General features: G+C 41.8%; 1 protein-coding gene across 16 annotated transcripts in view; it reads left to right on the top strand.

Annotated features, from left to right (window-relative positions):
* The window catches only part of cacna1aa (calcium channel, voltage-dependent, P/Q type, alpha 1A subunit, a), a 91,372-nt gene extending 73,380 nt beyond the window's left edge, over positions 1–17,992 (top strand). For 5 of the 16 annotated variants that reach the window (XM_077557035.1, XM_077557043.1, XM_077557042.1 and 2 more), the window contains 9 exons: positions 187–294; positions 1,458–1,561; positions 3,852–3,967; positions 4,038–4,158; positions 5,499–5,612; positions 6,515–6,553; positions 10,408–10,624; positions 12,485–12,744; positions 13,837–17,992. In XM_077557035.1, coding sequence (XP_077413161.1) covers positions 187–294; positions 1,458–1,561; positions 3,852–3,967; positions 4,038–4,158; positions 5,499–5,612; positions 6,515–6,553; positions 10,408–10,624; positions 12,485–12,744; positions 13,837–14,601 — 1,844 coding nt within the window. In that variant the 3' untranslated portion in view covers positions 14,602–17,992. The remainder of the gene's footprint in view (positions 1–186; positions 295–1,457; positions 1,562–3,851; positions 3,968–4,037; positions 4,159–5,498; positions 5,613–6,514; positions 6,554–10,407; positions 10,625–12,484; positions 12,745–13,836) is intronic. The other 11 variants (XM_077557049.1, XM_077557050.1, XM_077557037.1 and 8 more) reach the window with 7 other exon arrangements.
* The last annotated feature ends 1,417 nt before the right edge of the window (positions 17,993–19,409 follow it).

The following is a 19,409-nucleotide window of genomic DNA, read 5'->3' as shown; positions in this document are numbered from 1 at the left end:
TCTTTGGACCAATTGTCAGCAGTTGTTTTACTCCAAAACGACAGCTTCATAATCGTGCTGATGCTACTGCAGAATCCTTGTGATTATAATCCGACAATATGAATTTCATAATAGACAGTGTTTATTAGTTTTTAGCACTAATTGCTTTTGAGCTTCAGAGAATTTTTTGTTGCTTCTACTTGCTAGGTGGTATTGACAAGCACCAGATGGATGCAGAGCTGAGGAAAGAGATGATGGCAATCTGGCCCAATCTCTCCCAGAAGCATCTGGACTTGCTGGTCACTCCCCACAAGTGTAAGTTGCAGTGTACGAGGGCGCGCGACGTGGCCTGGCTGCAGCCGCCCCGCGCCACCTACGTTCTCCGACGTTGTTTCTCGTCCACGCCACCTGAGGATCGCTTCTTTCTGCCAGTCTCTCTTCACTGCTGCACCCTCTGATACAGCTGGCACACAACAGTAGCAGAAAGTGCACACACCTAACCAGGCTACCAACACCACAGCCTAAAATCAGAGGGTGCCTTTCTATAGAGCAACTCTCTATAGGTGTCTTTTCACTACAGGACAGTCACAGTTGTGCATACATACAATACTGAACAATAAGGTTATTCCCATAAAATGATAAAAATGTGAAGCAAAAGCACTTTTCTGGTGGTTTGTTTAATGCATGCTGTTTATCAGTATACAGTGATGCCTTGAGTTACCAGTGACAAGTTTTGCATTAAAAACAACTTGCTATCTTATTGCTCATGCATAATGGCGACCACCATAGGCAAGCTAACAATATCTATTGTGGTGTTATATCACTTGAAGCGCTAATTGTACACCAAGGGTGGAGCAAATCATGTAGGCAAACAATATAGCAATACTCAGGTCACATATACTTTACCCTCTATGAAAAAGCCCCAAATGGCCAATGAGCATGCAACAGAAGAAGCTGCAATGATTTTTTTTCCCATTGTGCACAGTTATTTCAATTCTATTTAATTATATTATTACTGTTAGTGTTTTAATTAACTGCAAAATTATAGAGTGCTATTTTTCTTTACACATTTGGGGAAAAGTTGATGCAAGATACGGCTTTTTGGAGGTACGAGTGGATTCTCGGAATGAATTAAACTCATCTCAAGGCACCATTGTAGTTATAAAATCAATAAAAAGAAAAGAAAAAACCGTCGCCAAAGTCCAAAGGCTCAGTTGCAACTTCGTTAAGTGCTTCTTTTCCTACTTTGTATAGCACATCACAAGGATGGGATATTCCTGCTGCTGTAAAAAAAAAAGAAAAAAAGATCTGCCTGTGAAAAGACATTTTGCTCAATGTCCGTGTATTTGTATTTGTGGCGTTTGTGAAAGTACTTGTGCGTTTGTTGGTGTGCACGTCTCACCCTTCTCTACCATTCCTGGCGCTCAGGGTCCATACCAAAGGGTCTAATCTTGCAGGGTAACTTGTCATTCTCTCAGCAGCGACAGACCTGACAGTTGGCAAAATTTATGCTGCCATGATGATCATGGAGTATTACCGGCAGAGCAAGAGCAAGCGCTCGCAGGCACTCCGGGATGAGCAGGTAATGCATGTCTGTTAGCAGAGCAAGAAAGCCACAAAGCGTCTTCATGTTGTCACACACACACACACACACACACACACACCCAGGCTGGGTCTACAGTATGTGCTGTTGTGGAATTCAAATAACATTTCATAAAAAGGAAAATGGGACAAGTTGAAATTTAGTTGGATTGTGTTCCTATTTACAGTGAAATATTTACCTGTAAACAAGATGTGCTTTAACTGCCGACCAGTGTAAGAATTACAACAGTTTGTATAAATGGCACCCATTTTTGAAGCGACCAAAAGTAATGGGACAATTTGCTGCTCTGCTCTTACATAACGGCATATATGATCGCAAGTGGAATCGTTTCCCTTGCATTTCTCTACTGCTTACAGGGATGTGATTTTTCCGCTAATTCGCGGAATTCCGCTTTTTTTTTATCTCCCCCCCCCAAAAAAAAATCCGATTTTTTTTTTTTTTTTTTAGTAGTAGTTCATTGTGTATGCACATGACTCCGACAGATAACATCTTCTGCTATAACAAAGACATTTGTGGTATGCTCTAATATGAGTTACTTTTCATTTGGTCATGATACAATTATTTGTTCATGAAATTTGAACTCTTCATTCTATTTATGTGTTAACTTAGTAATCACATTAGTTAGATATGATGATATTCTCAGTGATAGTTTTTAAAAGCAAAGACAGTCCAATGTTTTTGAATGTGACTGATTTTGAGTTGACTAAAACTGCCATTTTATATGGGATAGTTCAATATACATTGAAAATTTATGCTGCTGTTTTGTCTATTTCTTTGTCATGTGAGTGCATTGAAAGTACTTAAAAACACGGAAAACCCATGAGCGAGTGCCAGCGGCCCCCAGACCCCCGGCTAAATTTTCAGATAATTTCACTTTGGTCAAATCACATCCCTGTGCTTAAAACCAAGTGTTTTGGGCAAGATTATCTACATGCTGATGTTGTGTCATATGTTTTAGAATTAATTGCACGGCATTTCATAATGTAGATGGACAATGACCCAAATCATAATGCAAAAGCAACCAAGGAGTTTTTTTATTTGTATTTTTTTTCTCGAATCACTTGACCTGAATTGGATTGGTACTGCCTTTAACTCGTTGTAAACAAAACGGAAGTAAAAAAAAAATGCCCCGAGAACAAAGCAGGAATTGAAGACTGTAGAGGCCCCGCCCTGGCAGAGAATCACCAGGGAAGAAACAAAGCATCTGCTGATGTCCATGCATTCCTAATTTTACTCTGTAATTGACTGCCAAGGATTTGCATCCACGTATCAAAAAATGCAAGTTTGATTTATGATTATTAAATTACTTTTGGTACCATTTAAAATTGGGAGGAGTGTATACAAACTGTTGTAACGATTTGTAAATCCCCTCAATTTAAAGCTGAAAGTCTGTTGTTAAAGTAAGTTAAAGTTCCAATCCATTGCGGTGGTGTTTAGAGCCACAAAGATGAGAACGTGTCACAGTCCCAATATTTATGGACTTGACTTTGTTTTATTTGTCAACGTTTGAAAGCACTCCCTTGTTGTCGACATAACAATGCTGCCATCTGCTGCTTAAAAGCTGTCCCTTTTCTCCATTAACTGTCCTTAATTGAATTTATTTTTGGACTCTGTGACAGAATTTCTCTAAATTCTCATAAAGTTTCTGCAGACATTTTTGGTTATTAAGGTCAATTGTGTCACCGAGGATTCCAACTTCCCTGGAATTTCATGAGCCAGAAGCAAAACAATTTTCACTTTGGGCTTAGAGTATTTTTAAGGCATGCATTTAAGTAATGTCCTTTAAATTTTTAATGTGCTTATTTTTGATCTCTGTTACTACACTGCACTACAGTACAGTATATACTGTAGCAGCATACTGTACCTCCACTTTTCATATGAAATGTCCCACATGTTGCATTTATTTGTTTTTATATAAGTGCTATAGGCCTGCCACGAATATTTTGATTGCACCTTTTGACATATTTACGAATAATGTTTAAAAAATCCCTTTTCCCTGCACTTTCTTCCTGTCTCCATGGCCGTATTTGCTTTGATTGTTCCCGCATCTCTGCCTTGGTATATAATGCATCGCCTGAAACCGACAAAATGTAGCCTGCCTGTTATTTGGTATAATGACTGCGTAACCTCGTGTCGTGGACCCAGTAAAGGGTATGTTTGGATGCCAGCAGCCCCCACCCCTCCAGTCCTGCTTTGCTCCTTTCCATGCCCCATTTCCCTGTTGGTCTGCCTGATATCCGGCGATGGCCATGTCGTATATCTTACACAGAATCGAACGCCATTACTGTTTCAGCGCGTGGAACCGCCTTCCCCCACCCAAGACGGGGGTCCGGGCCTCAACAATGCCCTCCCTCCACCTGAGACTACAGAGACAATGAGCAGCCTGTGAGTCTGGATTCTGACGGCGCCTGAAGGAGGATATGTGTGTGTTTGACGGTGTGTGTTTGTGCGGCAGCCCGGTGGAAGGGGGGGTCCCCGAGAGCCACTCATGGGTCACAGCTCGTGCTCAGGAGATGTCCCAAAAGGTCGGAAGCTGGAGCCCTGAAGATGGCTTGGGAAGCATGACCACCTCCCAGGTAGAGAGATCACACGCACTCACCAATGCGAGCTGGATGACACACACATGCAGGATGTACATGCATCAAACATTTGAAATCTCAGTTCCCGCGATAACGCTCTCGTGCCCAGTCAACATTTGTTATGCTACCACTTTCACAAGAAATCCCAAAGAAGAGTTCTATTCCTCATCAGGAATGGGCGCAATTGTGCCAAACTGCTGCTCCTCAACGTCATCATTTTCTCCATCAATCATGAGCACCTGAGAAACCTGTCTGCAGTTTTTCATATAGCAATGTGAAACTTTTTTCTGGCTGGTAGGTGTTCTTCCAAGAATATTCCCATTCATTTTGGTTAGAATACAAACATTGATGAGGTCATAACTCAAAATGGATCTTTGACGTCTATAATCGTCAATGGCAGTTAATGAGTTAAAAAAAACATATTCATCATTATCAATGGTTAGTGTCAGTAAGGTGGGGGCTTTAGGACCCAGATGCGGGAAGGCAGGGCAAGGAGGCAGAGGTGCAGTCCAAAAAGACGTTTTAATATCTAATAAAAAAAAAACCTAACTTCAAAATACAAAATAAACTGAACTAACAAAACATGAAGCTAAACATGACAAAACAACTAAAGCGAGACTAACAACATGACATGGATCCTGATCAGGCGAAGAAGTCAGCGTGACGTGGCGAAAGACTTACGACAGTTACAACAGCAAAAATGAACCGACACAGACAAGGGGGGAGACAACCGACTAAATACACCAACACTAATGACATGACAAGACACACCTGGCTGAGGGCACTGATTGGATGACACATGAGGGTAATGGGGAAAGGTGGACACAATCAGGGTTGACACAGACACCACACGAGGAAGGGCAAGTGACCAGAAACGAGAGGAGTCAGACTTTTCACAATAAAACAGGAAATGACAAGACAAGGGGAAAACACAAGGAAAACATGACAGGGAGTAAACAAGACTGAAAATAAACATGACAGTTAGCAGCGCTTTACACATTATTTGACCACCACCCAATATAAGGTAGCCATAGCTAGCCTAAATTAATTAATATATTTCTTTTAGGATTATTTAATGGTTAATTGACCTGTATTTTTTTTATTTTTATATTATTTTTTTTTAAGATAGTCTACTGGAACTACAAATCAAGTTGTTAATGGGAAAGCTGGTCATTGTACTCATCTGATCCTCTCATTGACTACATTCCTGTGTAAGACCCTTGGTTCTCTGCCTCTGTGGATAACCCCCCCCCCCCCCCCCCCTTCCCACCACCTGTACCTCCCCGATGTCTTGGCAGCCAGTCACAACATCTCCTGCTCTCCTGCTCTGTTTGCAGACGGTAGAGATGAGAGAGATGGGGCAGGATGGTTACTCGGATACTGAGCACTTTCCACCAATGGAAGGCCACGGCAGGGCCGCTTCCATGCCCCGCCTACCAGGCGACAACCAAGTGAGCAGCATTGTCACCTCTCCAACCTTCTTCGCCCCTCCCTCATTCTGTCTCTGATCATAAAATCTTTGCTAAATGATTCATTGCTGTGGTTTGTGGCTTCAAACGTTTGAAATGAGACGGATCAAACAAGACTCAACGTCGTCCGGCTTAAATATTGAATCTTTTTGCCGGGATGTTTTTTTCTGACTAAAGAACCATAGCAAGGCAAAGTCCCGAACTTCCTGTTGGTGTCCTTCCTTCCTTCCTTCCTCTCATGTCTTCGCTTGCATGTGATCGTCTTTCTTTTCATCCACCACCTTCATCCATTTTGTGCTGTTTCACTGGTGAGTGCTCTGGTTGTCAACGCACAAAACATGTCAGAGAGACACAATGTGCACAAATCGAATCCTAATACGTAGTCAGACCCTGATTTCGATTTGCTTTCTTCTTCTTGTTACTATGGCTCTACTAAACGTCTAGTTTGATTTTTTTCGCTACGTGTGTGTGCGCGTGTTTGATGGAGTTTGTCCTGCTTTTGTCAGACTATCGTAGTGTGTGTGTGTCTATCTTGTACTGTATATTTTATCATTGCTTTTTGTGACCATGGCGTCAATTGGGCTTTTTCCTCTGCGACTGTCTATAAATCACTGTTTTGATGTCTTTCACCTGCCGTGTGTGGTAAGTGTTTCTCCTCCTTCACTGCTGCTTCGGTGTTTAATTGGACCTTCTTTCTGTGTCTATTTGAGTTGCGCCTCCAACTACACAATTGCCCCCTCTATCTTCTTTCTCCTCCATTGTGAATCTATTCATCTTTATTATTGGTCTCCCGTCCCCCATGCTCCTCTGTTGTCCTAGTTCTGCTTCATTTGTGGCTCTGTGCGTGTGTGTATGTTTTGTGTGTTTTCTCTGTGCTCACACAGAAGCGGAGGAAGGGGAAGCAGCGTGGCAGTCACCTCAGTGTATGTACCCTGTCTTCCCTGTCTTGTTTTGTCACTCTGGCTTGGTCTTAAGACGCATTCCCACCAAGATTTGCAATTTGGTTCAATTCGGAATAGTAGGAAGTTGCTTGCTTTTCCATTGTGGAGAATTCCTGCTGCTGTGCTATCAACTGCAGTCGTACATGATCAAAATGTTTGAGCTAGAGCTGGCAAACGATTACATTTTTTAATCAGATTAATCACATCCTAGAATTTTGATGAATCATGATTAATCGCTTAACTAAAAAGGCTTTTTAATCAACATTTTTGCCCGCCAAATTTAAAGAGCACCTGTTATGTGTTAATTCTTTCGACGTTTAATGTTATGAGGACGTCTCCGCCATTTTTTGATCCACTGCACATGCTCATCATCCTCTTTTTCTAATCAGTTTATTATTTGCGTAATTCAAAATGGAAAAGAAAACGACCCCGATTGTTTGACTCGAAAATAAATGTTTTACTTCAATCAATGTATGCCAAAACCTGTGCTACTTTTAATGTAACCATCCGCTGTCAGCTAAAGGATCATCAAAATTAATAGTGTGATAAATCTGAGTTATTACATGAGTAATGTTATCATTTTTTGTGATTAATTAATTAGTTTGACTTTGACAACCCTAAACTAGACACACTGTAGTCCATTAATTGGTAGATCGAACTGTACCATTTAAGTCTGATGCACTCTGTGCGATGCAGCCGAACCAGACTTGGACTGGATCATCGGCAAAAAAAAGACAGTTGGTGATATGGACACTCTGCGACATTGACTGGCATGCCTGTATTGGCTTTTGAGGCTGCACATAGAGTATATTGTAAATTCCTACTTTTATTAAGCCATCAAAGGATAGAGTAGCAATTAAAAACTGCAACAAAAATGTGCTTGGTTATGGTTCTGCATTAAAACTCTTTGACTGCCAAAAACGTTAAATAACGTTTAGTAAAATCCTACGGAGGAGTGCCAAAGACGTTAAAAGACGTTTGTTTCAAAACAGAGGTGAAACTAACCATTTTCTATTGTTGATTACTGAAAAACGGAATAAGGTAGAAACAAACTTTTTTTTTCTGATGAAAGATGAGAGTCCAATCTTTCATTTGGTCGTATGTGTGTTTCCATAGTCCAAGCACATAATTTTCTGTGGACCTTGAAAGATCAGTCAAAATGCTTAAATCGGCTGGCACTGGCGACATCCCGTTTCTGAAAACGTCTGGCAGTCAAAGAGTTAAAGTAAGAACGTTCCTCATTTTGAATGGCAATCAAACATAAGTATGGTACACTAGATACAATTTTCTCCTGATCTTCCAAAATTCTCAGGTATAAATGCTTTGATTATATTAATACGTGCATAACGCAAGGACTAGTGAGGACTAGTACACGGTACATTTTATTAGGACAAGCGTTTGTCCAAATTTCATCAATTTGGTCTTCTTCAGCATGAGCTCACCTGGTGACACGTTGACAAGTGATCCTCGCCTCTTGAGCTACTTGGCTGGATGTAGATTTGTAGCACGTTGCCTCTTGCCATTAACAACGGTGCCGCTTACTAACTGATGGGATCTCCTTCTACTGCTGTTTGTTCTATCTTTGTCTATGCCTCCATGCCAGTCAGTGTGCTTGTCATGAATGTTTTGTTTGTTTTATGTCTCCATTCATACCTGCCTACTTGCATGCTGATATGTATTGACTGTAAGCGGGCGTGTGTTCATGGGAGCATGTTGTGTGTGAGATGAGGAGAAACGTGAGAGGAAATGTTTCGATTGTTCGTGCTGCTACAACTAGGTGGTCAAATATTATGGTGCCTAACATATGTACACTATATGGACACCATTTATCCATTTGGACAATTCTTCACTTCTAACTTTGTGGCAACAGTTTGAGAAAGCCCCACTTGTGTGACCCCAGTAAGGTCCATAAAGGCACGGTTGGGTGACTTTGGTGTGAAAGAACACTACACACTACATCAATCACCTTTTGGGATGAACGAGAACAGTTTGTTAGCTCGGTCACCTCATAAATGTTCATCGAGATCAGTAGAGGAAAATTCCTACGGCCGCCCTGCAACAAATCGTGGAAAGTCTTCATACTCCGCCATATAGTGTGACTTATACCATCTGACGTTGATCTGGTTATGCAACAGTCCTGACATAATTAATGGCGGGCCCGATTAGTGTTCGGAATTTGACTCAATTGGTTGACCTCTATGATAATGATGGGAGTAGGGAATGAGTAACAGATTTTTATTTTCCACTCCCCGTAACATCCTCACTTTATAAAACTGTGCGTGAGCGCCTGCGTACAAAACTTACGAACGAAACCCAAACTTAACGTACGTAGAAAAAAATTGAGATTTATAAAACCATGCATAGACACACATACGCACACCTGCACGCAATTTCCCTTTATAAATGCCACTTGTCCCAACCAGCTGATTCAACGCCGTTCCCCACCCTAAGTCTGCCTATTTCCCCCAAATTAGGAAATGCAAATCTACTCATTAATGGATTTGCATATTCATAAGCACCACGTGACGGCGATCATCAAATCAAAAACAATGGATGACGGACAGAAAGAAAGAAGGCAAACTTCACCATGATGTAGGCTACATTGAATTTTTGTTTGAATAATAATGATAAAAAAAAAACATTAAAAAAAATACAAAGATGTACATTATGAAATCCTCAATGCAGTGGTCGAGTCACGGAAGGCCGTGATTATTGGCCGCAGGGCGCACAGCAACAAAATAGAAAGAAAGAAAAGAAAAAAGAAAAAATACAATAATAATAATAGTTTGGTATGATACAAAGGTGAGCATAAAGAAATAATTCTTATTGTCTTTACTTAATGCATTATAGGGAAATTGAGTTGTCACTGCAGAGGCAAAAAATAGGCGATCAATAGGCCGCCTCATTATTGTTATTATTATTAGTATCTATTATTATTCCCAATGTGTTGCTTATGGATCTTCATTAAACATCACCACGGCTGTGTGAACTGCTTATGACAGACTTTATTGACGCATTTCTTTCCTTTATTTATTTATTTGCAGGACAAAGCGTCACGCTCCATAGCAAAGATGACAGAAAAATCTTGTACCTGACTGTATTCCAGCTCATTTTTATCCGTATGGTCTTGTGTCATTGTCATAGTTTTATGTAGCCTTTTACACTGCAATGACATTTGTGTTTTCTATGAATACCAACTTTGGCGCAGAATTGTTCGTGCGCAAAGTTTTGGCCTTGTTTTGATCGTACGCAAGCTTTATAAATGAGGCCCCAGGTCTCCCAATACTTTTGTCCATATAGTGTACTTTACAAACCAACTTTGTTGGCTACTTGGGCACTATTTGGCTTTGTCCCGCTGTCTTGATCCAAGGGTCGAGCACACAGGCAAGCCTCTACGTGCCTGCATGGCCACAGCAAAGCACGATGTACAGAGCTGGAGTTTCCTACAGCCTGGAATGTGCCATGTTCAGGGCGGGTTATGGGCAACCAGGATGGACTAACGATGCAAGTCATACTGACCATTCTACGCCTTATTTATTTATTTTATAATTTACAGAAGCATGACGGCATGGCTGTTTGCCATCATCTCTGATTTTCTATATATGTTTGATATTTATCGCATTCCTTCCCTCCAAGCTTTTCACAATGTTGTGAAGTGGCTTGACTGGAATATTTGAAATGATGCAAGTGGAAAGTTGGAGCCAATTGTGTATTACGTTTAAAAATAGATCACGATCAAACACATGCATACATAAACACTCATGCGGTGTCGACTATTAAAAAAACACCACAAGAGTCGATCTCCCAGCATGTGTCCCTCCTTGTTTCTCCCGCAGACCATCAGTGACAACAGCCCCATGAAGCGCTCGGCCTCATCGTTAGGTCACAGCAGGTCAGGACGTGGCAGCAGAGACAAAGGAGGCCCAGATGTCTACAACATGGAGCGTGTAATACCCGAGGAAGGTCGGGCGTCCAGGCACGGGCACAGGAGAAAAGAGCGCAGTCATCGTGCCTCCGAGAGGTCACTGAGTCACTACATGGAGGCGGAAACAGGTTGGAGGCGTCACAGACACACGCAAGCACACACACATTCATGAATGTCATATTTTGACAAATGTATTGTATTGTAGAATTTCACATTTCACCACACAAAATCTGAAATAATAATAATAGGGCATACTGTTATCATTTTAATAAAATACGGTGACATCCGCCACAGGGTGCAAAATCAGTCTGCCTGCGGCTAACCCAAATTCACGTGGCATTACCTGCGCCACAACTTAGACCACCTTCAAGCTGATCTAACGTCTTGCCTACTTAAGATGCACCCTCAGTCCGCTGTAACGCCTAGTTAGACGCAGCACGGTCTACCAAATTCACAAGCCTGGTAAACTAGACGTTCCCAGACACTTAAATGAAGACATGTCCATTTTTTCCGCCGAGTGCACGGACCTCTTGTCTGTGAAAATATGGCCCTATGGAGTGGCTTGGCTGGGGCCCCCAAGCTCTATGTTTAGTCTTACCTGAGGACGATAAAAAAATGTCCTGTCTTTATATGTCTCTAATATTTGTTTATTACATGCCTTTTATGCTTAAAAAATAAACATAGGATATAAATAAAATAAACTGTGATCTACGACACTAACTGTGTGAGAAAGATTGACAGCTACCCATCTACCGAGAGTACTAAACAAAACAGACACTTTAATGGCATCAAAAAGAAGTTGTCTCAGTGGCGCGGGAAAACGAAAGAAAAAGAAAACTGAAGAACAAAAACGGTCAAGGGAGAAAGGTTGGCACTTGTTGGTGATGGATTGTTGGAGGGTAAACTCTATTTTATGTTGTTTGTTTTTGCAAGTTTGTTTATTTATTTTGCTAGCCAGCTTGCTAGCTTATGGCAATTTTTTTTATCGATGATAACCTTCCCTTGATCAGCCCCTAGTTTAACTAGTATAATATGTAAATTATTTTAGAAAATGCTTAAAAGTGACAAATTTGTAATTGGGTACAAGCTTTAAAAATATACTGTACATCACAATTTTTAATATAACAACAGATTAATTTTAACATTCTGTATTACTGCAATATTACTGTTATTATAAATTTGGGGGAATATTCACTATATTAAAAATGTTGGGGTCTATTTGCTTGATAACCTAAAGAACTATTTTAAGTTAGTTTGTTTTTCTTGATGCACTTTAAAATTGAGTTTGTTTTGTTGTGTTTTATTTAAATTAAAAAAATAAAATTAACTGAAGATGTTTAATTTGAACTGTAGTCTGTTTTGCTCATAAAATCTAATAGATTGTGGTATTTTAGGAGACCATTTAAAGGGTTAGAAATCTCTTCATTGTAGTTTGGCAAACTAGGGCCCCCCCAAACAGCATCTGGCCTAGGGCCCCCATGAAGCTAGAAACGGCCCTGCTCTGCCCCCAGTAATTTCAATAACGGCATTTTCACATTAGACAAATCCATAAGACGGTTGAAAAACTCAACTCAACTTAATTTAAAAACCAAAGAGTCGCTTAATAAAACTTACAGGTATGACCTGTGTAGCAAATGCCTTATCAAAGCTGTAGCAAAAATACCTCACCAAATACAGTAAATACTTTCATGTAATACTTTTACATTTTGTTAAATACTTTTTCTGAAAAACATGTTTTAGTCCAGCAAACAAAGGATGCCTTTTCTTTTTGGTCCCATTTTAAATCCATCTGTGCTGCTGTTAGCCTCATCCGAGCTAGCGCTAAGATAGTTTGTCTATCTGGCATCCAAGTTTGAATACTGCCTTATTTGTATAATTATTATGCAAAAGATAAAAGCACACTTTCATTTAAAACAATATTTTCCATCAACTACTGTATACATTATTTGGATCTTATACTAATTCTCTACCATCTGGTTTTGGCACAGAAACGCAGTCAGGCGAGCCGATGTCCAGGGATCGGGATCGGGACAGAGATCGCGGCCGGTCCAAAGACCGCAAGCACCATCACCATCATCACCACCATCACGGTTCCGTGGACAAAGAGCGTTACGCCGCCGAGCGAGGTGGCGAATACGCCCGCAAGCATTCTCGTGACAGAGAGCCCGACAGGGAGAGGGAACGAGAGCGGGACCCGCGATGGTCGCGATCCCCCAGCGAAGGTCGCGACTGCATCACACACAGACAGGTGGGCTTCTGGGTAATTTGATTATATAATTGTTTATTTTAATCTTCTTCTTACATTTGATTTTGGAGTTTTGATTTCCTCATACTGATGATAAAACATTGGAGTCTGCTCACAATCTCAGTCGGTTCGTGCGCATACAGAAAAATATGCAAATCCAAGTAAATATTTGATCGTATCAATTCACTGGCTGATAGGAACCAATACAAGAGCTGCATCAAAAATTCTGCCTCGATAAAGATAAAAATGTAAAATGTAAAATTTTGATTTGGAGAGGTGTTTAACAACGAGCTAATATTTGCTGTTTTCATCATGCATCATGCAACCTACAATAACTAAATATACTGTTGAATGAGTACTCCTCTGACATCATCAATCAAAAGTGAGGATTATTGTCTTTGTAACAGATGTTTGCCTTTGCACGGGATCATTAGATTGTGCAGGGGCTGTTGAATGTACAGTATGTTACAAAGATATCAGATGAGTCAGCAATAATTGATGTGAAGGACTCAACAAATATGCATACATATGGTACTGTATATTTGTTCACTGGAATGCCACATCCAATTTCCTCTCCCTCACTCCCTTTTCCTCCATTCCCAACATCATTTACATCTGGTAAAAAAAAAAATTTAAAAAAAATGTGAATGATGTATGCACTGCAACCCTTGATGCATCAAATTTACTTCTATAAACAGTAAGGAAGAATTAAATATAGAATGGTAATTCTTGTATTTCCATTGTTGTGGCAGAAGTGAGTGGAGGTTCTGCAAAGTTGACCAGTATACATTATAATACAAATGTACAGTAATTGCATGTACATATTTAATGTGTACCACAATGAATGCTCCAGAAATGAATCCTTTTTCCTCCTCTTCTTGTTTTCTCTCCTTTGCATGGCATGTCTTTTTCGTCCTTGCACTGATACTTTACCTCACATCACTTGTGCTTTTCTTGTGCTTTTGTCTTCTCGTGTTTTTATTATAATACCTCCTTTCCTCCTTCTGGCTCTTCGTCTTCCATCTTTGACTATACGTTCTGTCGTGGAATTTGTGGTTCGTGCTTTTTATTTGCTTTATTTCACTTTTCGTGTAGGGCAGTAGTTCGGTCAGCGGAAGCCCTGTTCCGTCGACCTCCGGAACGAGCACCCCGCGCCGGGGCCGCCGTCAGTTGCCTCAGACGCCGGCGACACCCCGCCCCCACGTTACGTACTCCCCGGTGGTCCGTAAGGCCATGCCCCCACAACCCGCAGGGCCTCAGGGGCGGGCCCCGGCCCCAGCGCCGCGCCGGTTATCTCCTGATGTCCCCCAAGGTCAGGTTCCTCTTGCTGGCGTCCCGCCGACCCACCACGGCGTGCCCCGCCAGGGACACCACCCCCCACTGCGCTGGGCGGACACAGATGGCGGATCCATAGAAGGGGACAGCTGCTATTACAACCAAAACTACGTGCCCCACCACGAAGCACCCGCCCATGAGCCAGGCAGCAACCCCCATCCGCACCCCTTGGCCAGCCACCCACTGCCTCCTCCTCCCCAAGCGCAGCCACGCAACCTGCACACCCTCCCTCCACCCCAGCCGCACCCCGTAAACAACCCCCACCCTCACCCTTTACCGCCGCACCCGCAGCCAAACCGTACCTCTCCGAGGACCGTCCACCACGTGCCCCCTTCTAACGCTCCGCAGCCGCCAGTTCAGCGTCGCCTACCCAACGGTTATCGCTCTTCGTCACCTTCCACACATCCCCATGGACCCCAACATAGTGGGCCTCACAAGGTCCCACCCCCGGGGGGGCACCCTAGAGGACCCCGCAAGGGTCTGCATGAACCCTACTGCGAGAAGGAACAGGACGACTGGTGCTAGCCCCTGGGGAGCGGGGAGCTGATGTGACATCAGCCGGTCCTCGGAATGTCCCGGCAATGCTGGGCTTGACCAGGTGTCAGGATGAAGGGATTGAACGAGGAAAGGAAGCAAAAAAAAAAATTTGAGAAAGAGGTACCAAACGTGCATTGATGTCGCATTCATCACTTGGCAAGTGTCAAATTACAGATTGGGGGCACGCAAGTAGGAAGAGTCATTGGAAATTCTGCCTCTGGTCAAGAGCGACAGCCACTTACAAGATGTCAAGAGTTGCAACTCAAAAAAAAAAAACACAATTTTTTTCTCTTCCTCAAGCTAACTTGAATTGTAGCTTGAAAGGAAGTCAAACTCAAACCCGCCCAGTCGCCTGTTGAATATTGATGAGTTTTATCATCTGTGTTTTTAAATACAAACCAACGTGATGACGAGCCCGCCGCCTTGTTTGAGGCGAGAGGCTGCGGGTGCGAAAGTTGGGACGGCGACTCGGGTAGGCTGGAACCCGAGGATGTTGAGATCGCCCCTCCGCGTGGAAACAGACGATTCACGCCATCCTCCGCCGCGATGAAGAAAAACAACGTGATGACGGGTTCAAGCACCAAAGCGGCTCTCTGCAGCATTTCTTCGGCTGCTTCTCCCGCTTCTTCTTCTTCTTCTTCTTCTTCAAAACACGCAAGCTTGAATCTTCTGTTGCACCCCCACACAGCTTTTTTAAGACTTGTAAACCTTGTGTGATCCTGCATGAATGATCAAAAAAAAAAAAAGAAGAAGAAAAGAATACTACAACAATGAGAATCTACTGTATGTAAGAGGGAGGGGCATTTTTCTTCCTGTTGTAGCCTGTAGCTTCCTGCCCTTTGGGTGGAAATGACCTTTATGTTTCTCTCTCTTTCTCCCCCTTTTTGACATTCCTCTCTTTATAACCTCATATTCACCCTAAAAGGTCATAGAGAGAAGTCACGTGTCATTGTAAGTAAGAAAAAAAAAAAACGACTTTTTGCTTGCGTGTCTATGTTGTGTGCCAAATGCCTGCCACTCATACAGACGGAAATGCACTTTTTCTTCTGAACTTTTCTAACAACGCTGATAATCTTTCAAGGATCAAATGGCAAGCAGGGTAAAGTGGAAGTGGCAGCGTTCGTCTTTAATGGAAACGTTTCCGAGCTCTTCCTGACACTCCAGAAAGAGAAACTGGTGGACAGAAAGGCGGAGAATGGAGAGAAACTCGTTGTTTTCTTCGACCATAATAAGGGAACGCATACATGACGCGTAATGACAGCTCAGCTAGCCATGCCCCGTTGCATCATGGGAGATCGACGTCCTTAGATGCCCAAAAGTATTTTTGCAGTGTAAGGCTACATTAGAACCTCCAAATTGACCACAATATATTCTGCGACTTCTAATTCTTTCAGTTAAAAAATAAAAAAATATTTCCCAATAGAAATAAATAGAAATATTAATCTTCTCCAACCTTCCTAATAAAAAAAAAAAAGAACAACAATAAAAATTGTATTGTTTTTTTAAATGACAAAAATAGCTCCCTATAAAACCAAATAGGAATTACATAATAGAATTTAAAAGAATCATTTGTATGGCCGTTGTGCTGCTGCCTGGCTTGACCACCAGAGGCAGTATAAGACAGTCAGACAGACAGTATTGTACATAGCCGTCTGTGCATACATCTCAGCTTTTCGAAGAGGATAAAGAATTAATTACTGTGAATGTTGTTATACTGAGGGTCTAAATATGTTGCTGCAGTTGTTGTTCAAATTTTTATTTATTTTTGTTTGGATGCCACTACATTCTACACACTGATCCTTTATAAGTTAATAAATGCCCGTTTTCCATCATGCATTAGTATTAGCACTGAGCTAGCAGACTAAAGGCTAAGATACTGTATGTGCTTGTTTTAAAGATAGCGTCCTTTAGCCCACACATAAAAAACAATCTGCCTCCACTACCCTCTGTCTTGTTTGCTTGAACCCACACAGGCAAGTCAATTGACACGAGGTCACTCAAGGTCAAAGATGTCTGGACTCTGTTATGGTCCAAGAAAACACCAACGCTTTGTCTCACTCACGTGTATATATTGGATTTCTTTCTGTTTCTACATGTGCCTCCAACGAAAATATTTTGCTGTCAGCATTCTTAGTGTAAGTGTTATTTTCTGTTTTACCTGGAGGCCGATCACTTAGTGACCACAGAATGCAACCCAGAAAAAAAATCAAAGACAAAAAAAAAAAAGGATAAACCTATCAGTGTCTTTCCAACCTCAGCGGAATGTCACGGATTTTTTCACAACACTTTGGAATGAGATTAACACGCAAGGTATGTAGCGAGTACTTGTGGTTTGTATGCGTGTGTGTGCGCGCGTGTGTGTGTGTGTGTGTGTGTGTGTGTGTATTTGAGAGAGTGACATTTTCCTCTTTTTTCATTGGTTGCATACATTTCTTTCTGCCTCGAAAAAAAATGTGGGCGTATGTTTGTGCTACTGTCTTTTTGGTGTTTGTGCACCTCAACCCTTCACAACCCACATTAATTGTGGTGAATTTTTTGGGGTGGTGGATATTATGACTGGTCAACAACCTAAAAACAAAAAATTGTGTGCGTGGGTGCGATATGCGTGTGTGAGATGTAAAGCTCAGATCACTCACTATCCTTTTTTTCTTTATTATTATTGTCGATGCTGCAGTGAAAGCCGCACTAATTACCACAAATCTTCAAAAAGCAATGTAAAGCCGCAAATGAGAAAAAAAATATTTTTTTGTTTTATAGAAATGTTTAAAAAAGTTTTAAAATATCTAGTTCAAGAACTGCATGTGCTATGTGCATGCCACACTGTGGGTTAACAGTCATCTTCAGGACATAAAAGAAAAACAGACTAATGAATTCATAGGTACGTATTGAAAAAAAAAAAGATATATAAATAGATGTTTTTAAAAAGCAACTTTTTTTTCTTCTATTTTTGAAAACAAAAAATACTACAAAAAAGGACCAAAAAAAATAGGGGATCAAGACACAAAAGAGACTTTGGTGAGAGTCTTTTTTCTTTTTTTTTCCTGTTATGGGCTCGAGACACAACACAATGTTGAATGTTGAAGACACCACAGAATATGGGGAAAATGTAAATGTAAGAAAAGAAGTGCAGATCCAATGATGATGATGTGTTTTGTCGATATTTTTGTGTGGGGAGCGAGGTACCAAACTGGATCGTATTTGGCCGTGGAACCTCTGACCTCGCGCTCACTCTCTCCTTTTCTCTCTTTCCAACGCTGTCTCTCACACTCTTATCTCTCATCTCACTCTCAACCTGTCTCACCACGATTTCTACCAGTGCATTTTGTAATTCCAAACGGAACTCTTCCTAAAGAATAAAAAAAGAAAAACAGAGAATGCACACTGGCGTGTCTGGGAGTCATTTCTGGGCTGCAATGTGGATTGGGATTTGTTTTTTAAAACTATTTCTTTATCAAAATGTTACTATGGGATAGATGCCACGAACTTCCGAGTTTTACATATCAGCGCCGTTTCCGGCCACTCCTGGCCGCGTTCCAACACTCGCACCCCCACCCCTGCGCCCCCCAACCGCGCGCTCCCGCTCATCGGCGGGAGGCCGTCTCGGCTATCTGAAATGCATCTGACACTGAGACGGACACTACACACTCGCAGCCTCGCACCCGTCGACGGGAATGCGCAACCGAGGGGCACAAAGGCGAAAGCGCAAGTACTGGGACGCGGCCCACACGTCGCAAACCGGAAACGGGTATCAAATTAATTGTAGATATTATTGCTGAAAATGGCTAAATGAGTCACGTATCCCTTTAAAATGTATTACTAACAAATGAATCATGCCAACACTTTTACTGTCGTTAATAAGAAACATGAAACAATGTGGACTATTTTGATTGTTTCCTTACTCACGTTTTTGTGAAGAAAATGATCACTCTCCAGTCTCCACTTCCTCGCTTCTGACAAGCAGTGTTACACGTGTTTTGACACAAGAGTCTGGCTCTTGCTGTTTTGATGTCACTGTGAAAAAGTGGGTAGTTTTGTTAAAAACGCTCACCCTGCCCTGTTTTCCGCTCCTCACTCTGCTTTACGTTTGTTTTGTGGCCATCTTCCAAAATCATGTCTGCGCATGTGCAGTGTGACGATGAACGCAGATGATGGCGATAGATGATTTGGCATATGAATTAAAACTACAATAATAATGACAATGGAGGAAAACCTTTTTTTTAAAAAAAGTACTTAGTGCTTATGAGATGCCGGGGGTTGTGCCCTGCAGCTAATTTCCTGTTTTGGCCTAACACTAATTCCACCACTGTGGACTGGCCCTGGCCGCCAGCCGTTTGCAGGGCACATAATCAGTGACACTGTCACTTGTGTACAATTTAGAGCAGGGGTGTCAAACTCATTTTAATTCAGGGGCCTTTGTCATCTAAATTTGATCCAGGTGGGCCGGATCAATATGTCCGTGCGGCCTGATAAGCTATAACAGGTCAAAATAGTTCCTGTTGTTGTTTTTTGGGCAAATAGTTGCAAATACATTCGGGAAACAATATCTTATTGCATAGTAATCTGAAGTTTCTCCCCCCAAAAAATGAGCTCGATTTTGGGGGGGATCAAATGCTGAGAAGTGTATCTGATTGCATACTTCAGAATGCCGTTTAAGTGGTCCTCAGTACGCCCTCTAGTGGACAAAATTAGCAAAGACAGTTCATTATAGCGAAAGTTTGTGTTGTCCTCACCGGCCAGATTGGACCACCTGACCTGTTTTGGCCTGCGGGTATGTTTGACACCCCTGATTTAAAGTC

Source organism: Vanacampus margaritifer, chromosome 2 (assembly GCF_051991255.1).
Source record: "Vanacampus margaritifer isolate UIUO_Vmar chromosome 2, RoL_Vmar_1.0, whole genome shotgun sequence".
In the NCBI taxonomy this organism is placed as follows: Eukaryota; Metazoa; Chordata; class Actinopteri; order Syngnathiformes; family Syngnathidae; genus Vanacampus; species Vanacampus margaritifer.
Note: the sequence above shows the minus strand (reverse complement) of the source record. Positions and strands in the feature narration are given on the sequence as shown.